We start from the raw sequence: 8,906 nt of genomic DNA, 5'->3' as shown, positions 1-8,906 counted from the left end.
TCTTCCGTCTGCTGGTTCACTCCCCAAATGGCTGCAATGGACAGAGCTGTGCTGATCCGAAACCAGGAGCCAGGAGTTCCTTCCAGGCTTCCCACATGGGTGCAGGGGTCCTTGGGCCATCTTCTACTGCTTTCCCAGGCCATAGCTGAGAGCTGGATCGGAGGTGGAGCAGCCAGGACTCGAACTGGTGCCCGTATGAGATGCTGGTGTCACAGGCAGTGGCTTTACCCATTGTGCCACAACGCTGGCCCTAATCATTATGAATTTCACAAAGAAAAGTTCCCCAAATACTTAAATGTAATTAAAGTTTGTGGCCAGTTATAAATGTTTTATTCATAGTTCTCGTATCTTGAACTTAGTCACAAGTACAGGCCACAACATCACAGTGATTTTGAAGATGATAACTTTCCAGACGGGGAAACACTTCCTCTACCCTCTTAGCCTCTATCCCTGTGTTGTGGGCTAGGTTGGGCCTCAATTAATTTTCTAGACTCTTGCCTTCTGCCTAGAGGAGAATTCTAAGTGCAGGCCCAAACACGATAAAATACACAGGCTCATTAGGGTTTTATTTCGGGAAAGTGGGCCCAAGAAAGGAGTTATCATACCAAGCTCTGCTCGTCCCAAGTCCACGAGGAAGAGAGAGCATCCGTTCTTCCTAGCTTTTTATGAGCTTAGAAAAACAGAAGTGTTTACATGGTTCCACCCCCACGTCCCGGGTAAGAGGAGTTACTTCCTGGGGAAGTGTCACCTGATTGACAGGCAGCTGAACATGGTAACACAGAGCGAAGGAGGTGCAGCTTTCTGCTCATGAACTTGAAATTGTCCAAGTTTCCTCACATCACCTGGGGCCTGTGCAGTGTACTGGCAAGAGTCAGTGCCACGGGAGTGAAGGCTGCTCGTGTCTGCAGTGTCACTGGTTCCCTAGCGTGGTCAGGTTTGGGGCTAATGTCTCTGACCTCACAGGGGAAGGGAGGGCGAAAGGGCTGCCAGAGAACACGTGTGCTCCCCATGGAGGCATCATGGGGTCTTTAGCAGTCTGGGAAGTTGGTGGTGATGTGTGTACCGGGCAGGAGTCACCGGGGCACTGCTGGTCTGGCCACTGAGGGTAGAAGCAGGGATCCAGCCACAGCTTCGTCACCTCCCAGGGTCTGCATTAGCAGGACTGTCACTCAGGAGCTGGGCAGGAAGCTCTGGCACTGACCTGTGGGTGCCACTGTCTCACCTGGTCGGCTGGACTCAGGAGCTGGGATGCTGGGGAGGGGTGTGGTCTTAGCCTTGAGGAGGGGCATGGTCTGGATGCTGAGGAGGGGCGCGGTCTTAGCCTTGAGGAAGGGCATGGTCTGAGCCTTGAGGAGGGGCGTGGTCTGAGCCTTGAGGAGGGGGTGGTCTGGACGCTGAGGAGGGGGTGCTCTGGACGCTGAGGAGGGGGTGGCCTGGACGCTGAGGAGAGGCGTGCTCTGGACGCTGAGGAGGGGGTGACCTGGACGCTGAGGAGGGGGTGGTCTGGACGCTGAGGAGGGGGTGGTCTGGACGCTGAGGAGGGGGTGGCCTGGACGCTGAGGAGGGGGTGGTCTGGTCGCTGAGGAGGGGGTGGTCTGGATGCTGAGGAGGGGGTGGTCTGGATGCTGGGGAGGGGTGTGGTCTGGATGCTGAGGAGGGGCGCGGTCTTAGCCTTGAGGAGGGGCGTGGTCTGAGCCTTGAGGAGGGGCGTGGTCTGGATGCTGAGGAGGGGGTGGTCTGGACGCTGAGGAGGGGGTGACCTGGATGCTGAGGAGGGGGTGGTCTGGACACTGAGGAGGGGGTGACCTGGACGCTGAGGAGAGGCGTGCTCTGGACGCTGAGGAGGGGGTGGTCTGGACGCTGAGGAGGGGGTGGTCTGGATGCTGAGGAGGGGGTGGTCTTAGCCTTGAGGAAGGGCATGGTCTGAGCCTTGAGGAGGGGCGTGGTCTGAGCCTTGAGGAGGGGCGTGGTCTGGATGCTGAGGAGGGGGTGGTCTGGACGCTGAGGAGGGGGTGACCTGGATGCTGAGGAGGGGGTGACCTGGATGCTGAGGAGAGGCGTGCTCTGGACGCTGAGGAGGGGGTGGTCTGGATGCTGAGGAGAGGCGTGGCCTGGACGCTGAGGAGGGGGTGGTCTGGACGCTGAGGAGGGGGTGGCCTGGACGCTGAGGAGGGGGTGGTCTGGACGCTGAGGAGGGGGTGGTCTGGACGCTGAGGAGGGGGTGGTCTGGATGCTGAGGAGAGGCGTGGCCTGGACGCTGAGGAGAGGCATGCTCTGGACGCTGAGGAGGGGGTGGTCTGGACGCTGAGGAGGGGGTGGTCTGGACGCTGAGGAGGGGGTGGTCTGGACGCTGAGGAGGGGGTGGTCTGGACGCTGAGGAGGGGGTGGTCTGGACGCTGAGGAGGGGGTGGCCTGGACGCTGAGGAGGGGGTGGTCTGGACGCTGAGGAGGGGGTGGTCTGGATGCTGAGGAGGGGGTGGTCTGGATGCTGGGGAGGGGTGTGGTCTGGATGCTGAGGAGGGGCGCGGTCTTAGCCTTGAGGAGGGGCGTGGTCTGAGCCTTGAGGAGGGGCGTGGTCTGGATGCTGAGGAGGGGGTGGTCTGGACGCTGAGGAGGGGGTGACCTGGATGCTGAGGAGGGGGTGGTCTGGATGCTGAGGAGGGGGTGGTCTGGACGCTGAGGAGAGGCGTGCTCTGGACGCTGAGGAGGGGGTAGTCTGGACGCTGAGGAGGGGGTGGTCTGGACGCTGAGGAGGGGGTGGCCTGGACGCTGAGGAGGGGGTGGTCTGGACGCTGAGGAGGGGGTGGTCTGGATGCTGAGGAGGGGCGCGGTCTTAGCCTTGAGGAAGGGCATGGTCTGAGCCTTGAGGAGGGGCGTGGTCTGAGCCTTGAGGAGGGGCGTGGTCTGGATGCTGAGGAGGGGCGTGGTCTGGACGCTGAGGAGGGGGTGACCTGGATGCTGAGGAGGGGGTGACCTGGATGCTGAGGAGAGGCGTGCTCTGGACGCTGAGGAGGGGGTGGTCTGGACGCTGAGGAGGGGGTGGCCTGGACGCTGAGGAGGGGGTGGTCTGGACGCTGAGGAGGGGGTGGTCTGGACACTGAGGAGGGGGTGGTCTGGATGCTGAGGAGAGGCGTGGCCTGGACGCTGAGGAGAGGCATGCTCTGGACGCTGAGGAGGGGGTGGTCTGGATGCTGAGGAGAGGGTGGTCTGGACGCTGAGGAGGGGGTGGCCTGGATGCTGAGGAGGGGGTGGTCTGGATGCTGAGGAGAGGCGTGGCCTGGATGCTGGGGCGGAGCTGAGGCCTGAGGCTCCATTTAGCTGGAGTGTGAGGCTAGGGCTCAGAGTGCAGCCCTGATCTTTTGCTCTGGATCAAGAAAATACGCAACACCAGCACACTGTGAACGTGCTGCTTAAAAACGCTCTTGGCAACCAAGCAAGGCATTGGTTTCAAAGCTGGGAAGCCAGTCTGTGACAGCCTTCCCCTCTCCTGAAAGTGACCAGTTGCCCTGACCCACTTTAGGATATATTGGCGGCACTGTGGGGCTTCACCGTGCAGAGAATCTTCTAGAACCTCGCTGCTCACAGGAGCTGGATCAGCAGCCTGCTGTGGTGCGAACCGTCAGTCTGCAGACAGTGACCACCCTACCTGATCTGTCTGGGTTTATTTATTTATTCTTTATATCATTGTTTGTTTCTTAAATATTTATTTGAAAAGCAGAGCCACAGACAGAGAATGGGAGAGATAGAGAGAAAGGCCCTCCATCTGCTGGTTCACTCCCCAAATGGCAGCAACATCTGAAGCTGGGCTGATCCAAAGGCAGCTGCCAGGAGCCTCCTCCAGGTCTCCCACATGGGTCTGGGTTTATTTTATCAGATCCATGAACAAATCTGAAACAGCTTAAAAAGTTCTTCGCCACATGGGTAGTGGGGATTTGATTCTAGCGCACTGGTCACTGTGCTGTTTTGTCTCCAGTGACATTCAGGTGACAGCTGATTTGCTGAATGTGGTCCATCAGTGAACGATGCCAAGACATTGGCAAGATGGGGAATGTGTTTCAAAGGAGCTGTGGCCGCCTTGTGCCTGTCTTACTTCCCGGGCATTCACGCTGATGGATTTTATGAGATGCCATTTCACTGAGTGAGAGCCGTTTGTTTTGTGAGCCTGGCGAAGGCGATTTCTGTTAGCTTTGATGTAGGAAACCCTTCCAGCAATCAGAGCTCATTGCTTTCTCTCTCCCTGGTGGCAGACATAAGTGGAGCTGCACGACAGAGGCCTCAGCCCGCGCCCAGTGCACTTACTGAGCTCAGTTCTCAGATATGGAGTGCAGCAGGGCTGACCCCAGAGCCCCAGTGCCCCGGGCTGCGGGCGCTCACTGCGCAGCTGGGGCCTCAGTGTGGTGGCGCTCAGGGTCTGTCTCCTCGCTTCATCCCTGCTCCTCAGGTCAACAGAGGGCCCTGTGGATCCCACGTCAGACTCCGACCCTGAGCGGGGCCTGGGCTTGCTTTACTGGCAGTGGCACTGCATTTGCTTTCTAGTGTATGTGCAAGGATGGGGGGTCGGCCAGATGTCCCTGTGCCCTCTGTCCCCTCTCTGTCAGTCTCCCCTGCTCTCCCAGGCTCAGCTTTGTGGCCCTCGGGGCCCCTGTGTTTGTGGCTTTAAGATCAGCCGGTGTGGAGTTGTAGGATGTTCTCAGACCTTCCTGGCTCTGCCCCCTGCCTGCCTGGTGGAGGCAGCTCCTCAGGCTGCCTCTGGCTCTGGTTCAGCACTGCTCTCCCTCAGCTCTGTGCCCCAGCAGCCGGCCCAGCACCACACCGCAGCTGTAGGTTTGAAAAAAATGTTTATTTGTTTATTTATTTTTATTCATATGAAAGGCAAAGTGAGACCAGCCTCAGGGGAGGGAGAGGGAGGAATGAGGAAGGGAAGAGACCTTCCACCTGCTGGTTTGCTCCCAAGTGCTTGCAACAGCCACGGCTGGGTCAGGCTGAAGCCAGCAGCCAGGAGCTTCATCTGGGTGCCCACAAGGAATGACGGGGACAGGTGCTTGGGTCATCACTGCCACCAGCCTCCCAGGGACATTTGCCAGAAGCTGGATCAGAAGTGGCGTGGCCTGGTATAGGACGCAGGTGTCCTAAGTGGTGGCCCAGCCCTCAGTGCTGCACGCTGTGGGTTTTTGTCACTGCGGAGACCCCCTGGCAGATCCTCAGGCTGGACTCGGGTGGCTTGGCTGTGTCTGCAGGCAGCTGTGCTAGGCCCTGACAGGTGGAAGCTGACATCATGATCCCGAGTGTGGACACCCTACACAGTTCCCAGGACGTGGAGGCATCATGTGTTATTAGAGCAGGGAGCCTTTTCCTCAAAGGTCAACAGGTGGAAGCTGCCACATTTTCAGGAACTTGGTGGGAAGCCAGGGTCTTTGTTCTCAGTCAGGCAGCAAACCCCAAGCCTCAGAGCCGCTGGGACTTCCGGAACAGCCCAGTTGCCTGAGCTTCGAGGTGTCAGCATCAGCTCTGGTTGCCTCCGTGGAGACCGCTGTACGCTCTGCGTCTGTGTTGTGTCCTGTGCTCAGAAACAGAGCTCAGAGGTGTCCACGGCCTCACCCGAGGGGCCAAGCAGCAGGTCCAGTCTCTGTCACAGTGGCCCAGACAGGAGAGAGGAGCCGTGTTCCAGCTGGCCCTGTGACTGCTCGGAGGTTTGCTTTGGAGTTGAGGATGTGTGCCCCTCCCCCATGTATGCTTCCGTGACGAGAATCTGCACATTTGAAGCTGGAACAGGCACATAACAGTGGAAGCATTCCAGCTAGTGGGGTGACAGTTCTGCCTTTTGCTCCCCCTTACTCTGTCCCACGGGATGGATCTCAGCTCGTCCTCCCCCTGGGTCACGGTTTCCGCAGAAGGACCGGTTGCCAGGCCCTGGGCCTCCCTTGTCCTGCCTCGCTAGCTCCTCCCAGGAGTCTGAGGTCCACTCCTCACATATGTTCCTTGGCCTTCTCCTTGGAAGGAAGAATGGATGAAAACTCCGGTCAGGCAGCCTGATCCTGTCGTCTGTTATCAGCTGTAAATTCTAGTGAATGACTGACGTGATTCTGCTTGGCAGTCGGTGGTCATCTCTGCTTTTCTCCTGTCAGCTTCGTCGATCGCCTGATTGCATGAGTAAGCAAATCAGCATCTGGCTTTCGTACGCGTTGCAGACAGAGTGCTGTGTCCTCTGAAACACGGTTTTTCTGGTTCTACCCCGCGTCCTGCCAACGTCTTGACACCACCCACGTCTTTGCAAAGGGTAAAATACCCACCGGAAAGCAACGTGGACTTCTGTCCACTCCGGGAAGTCAGATGCCACTGTCTTTTCTGAGTGGCGCAACTTGTGTGGCTTTTCAACAAGACTGCATTCAACTTCAGGCCGCATTTGTTGATGGAACTGCGGAGTGATTTGCTTGCATCCGCAACTGTTTCTTGTAAACTTGTTGCTTGTGCTGGATGCTGCATCTTCACAGTGAGATCAGACCTAGTACCTCACCATCTGTGGGGAAGTTGTTCAGTCCTCACTTGAGTATTGGCAGGTGCTGTGAGTGTTACAAAGGGGTAGTTACTGCTGCAGTTTTTGTGCAGCGCCTCAGCTCTGCGCCGGGTTTCAGGACCACCCTGCACAGGGGATATCCTGGAGGACTCCAGGACTTGGTGGAAGTGTGCCCATGGCTAAAATCAATTACAGCGAAGGGCCCAGAGCATAACCAGTGTGAAGGAGAAAAGGCAGTCTGTTCATCAAAGGCGCTGAGACAGTCAGACATCTGTGCTTTCTGATCAGGTGTTCTGTACATCCATAAACTGATGAAACTTACTAATTTAAAAATGTAGTTAATATACATATTCTGTTGTCACCAAAAAACTGAGAGGTGAAAAAGACCAGTTACTCTTACTTATACTCTTGCCTAGAGAGGTAGCTAATGTCACACCTGGATTTGAACTCAGTTTCTCCAACTCTGAGTCTTAGTTCATAGGAGCTGTCTACCTCCTCTGCCCATTGTCCATGTGCTGCTGTTCCTTGGATGTGTGAGTCTCAGGATGCTGCCCATGGCTGGACATGAGAACACTGGCTGCCTTTGGTAAAGGGCTGAGTCCACTGACCAGAGGAAGTGGCCTCAGGATTCCAGGATCTCTGTGTGCTCTCCCTGACCCAGGGTCTGTCTGTTCTCCCTGGTATGTGATCTCTGACCCTGGATCTCTGTGTGTTCACCCTGGTGTGTGACCTCTGACCTAGGATCTGTGTGTTCTCCCTGGTATGTGACCTCTGACCCTGGATATCTGTTTTCTCCTTGGTGTGTACCTCTGACCCTAGATCTCTGGGTGTTCTCCCTGATGTGTGACCTCTGACCCTGGATCTCTGTGTGTTCTCTCTGGCGTGTGACCTCTGACCCAGGATCTGTGTGTTCTCCATGGTGTGTGGCCTCTGACCCAGGATCTGTGTGTTCACCCTGGCATGTGACCTCTGACCCTAGATCTCTGTGTGTTCACCCTGGCATGTGACCTCTGACCCTGGATCTCTGTGTGTTCTCTCTGGTGTGTGACCTCTGACCCAGGATCTGTGTCTTCTCCATGGTGTGTGGCCTCTGACCCTGGATCTCTGTGTGTTCACCCTGGCATGTGACCTCTGACCCTGGATCTCTATATGTTCAAATGTGTGACTTCTGACCCTGGATCTCTGTGTGTTCAGATGTGTGACCTCTGACCCTGGATCTCTGTGTGTTCACCCTGGCATGTGACCTCTGACTGTGGATCTCTGTATGTTCTCCCTGATATGTGACTTCTGACCCAGGATCTGTGTGTTCACCCTGGCATGTGACCTCTGACCCTAGATCTCTGTGTGTTCACCCTGGCATGTGACCTCTGACCCTGGATCTCTGTGTGTTCTCTCTGGTGTGTGACCTCTGACCCAGGATCTGTGTCTTCTCCATGGTGTGTGGCCTCTGACCCTGGATCTCTGTGTGTTCACCCTGGCATGTGACCTCTGACTGTGGATCTCTGTATGTTCTCCCTGATATGTGACTTCTGACCCAGGATCTGTGTGTTCTCCCTGGTGTGTGGCCTCTGACCCTGGATCTCTGTGTGTTCTCCCTGATATGTGACCTCTGACCCAAGATCTCTGTGTGTTCTCCCTGGTGTGTGGCCTTTGACCCAGGATCTCTGTGTTGACCCTGGCGTGTGACCTCTGACTGTGGATCTCTGTATGTTCTCCCTGGTATGTGACTTCTGACCCAGGATCTGTGTGTTCTCCCTGATGTGTGGCCTCTGACCCTGGATCTCTGTGTGTTCACCTGGTGTATGACCTCTGACCCTGGATCTCTGTGTGTTCTCTCTGGTGTGTGACTTCTGACCCCGAATCTCTGTGTGTTCTCCCTTGTGTGTGGCCTCTGACCCAGGATCTCTGTGTGTTCACCTTGGCATGTGACCTCTGACTATGGATCTCTGTATATTCTCCCTGGTATGTGACTTCTGACCCAGGATCTGTGTGTTCTCCCTGATGTGTGGCCTCTGACCCTGGATCTCTGTGTGTTCACCCTGGCATGTGACCTCTGACCCTGGATCTCTGTGTGTTCAGATGTGTAACCTCTGACCCCGGATCTCTGTGTGTTCACCCTGGCAAGTGACCTCTGACCCAGGATCTGTGTGTTCTCCCTGATGTGTGGCCTCTGATCCTGGATCTCTATGTGTTCACCTGGTGTATGACCTCTGACCCTGGATCTCTGTGTGTTCTCCCTGGTATGTGACTTCTGACCCAGGATCTGTGTGTTCTCCCTGGCACATGACCTCTGACCCTGGATCTCTGTGTGTTCACCTGATGTGTGACCTCTGACCCAGGATCTGTGTGTTCATGAGCTGGAAGCCGCACCTCCTTTGCTCTGTGTTGCCAT

The 8,906-nt window shown here is 56.4% G+C and overlaps 1 protein-coding gene across 1 annotated transcript; it reads right to left on the bottom strand.

Annotated features, from left to right (window-relative positions):
- Window positions 1–910: 910 nt before the first annotated feature.
- LOC133765421 (uncharacterized) lies at window positions 911–8,906 on the bottom strand. The gene is made up of 5 exons (XM_062198984.1): window positions 8,885–8,906; window positions 1,807–3,074; window positions 1,481–1,744; window positions 1,223–1,370; window positions 911–951 (listed from the first exon to the last, which is right to left on the bottom strand). Exons 1-5 carry the CDS (start codon window positions 8,904–8,906, stop codon window positions 911–913), a joined length of 1,743 nt encoding a protein of 580 aa, XP_062054968.1.

This window comes from Lepus europaeus, chromosome 8 (assembly GCF_033115175.1).
Source record: "Lepus europaeus isolate LE1 chromosome 8, mLepTim1.pri, whole genome shotgun sequence".
In the NCBI taxonomy this organism is placed as follows: domain Eukaryota; kingdom Metazoa; phylum Chordata; class Mammalia; order Lagomorpha; family Leporidae; genus Lepus; species Lepus europaeus.
This window is presented reverse-complemented; position numbering and strand designations above follow the sequence as displayed.

Coding starts and splice junctions, on each gene's coding strand:
- LOC133765421 (XM_062198984.1), bottom strand. CDS start 8,906: ATGGCAACACAGAGCAAAGGAG. Junction 1,745..1,806: donor CGCCTCTCCTCAGCGTCCAG/GTCACCCCCTCC, acceptor CCCCCTCCTCAG/CGTCCAGACCACCCCCTCCT. Junction 952..1,222: donor TCCTGAGTCCAGCCGACCAG/GTGAGACAGTGG, acceptor CTGTGAGGTCAG/AGACATTAGCCCCAAACCTG.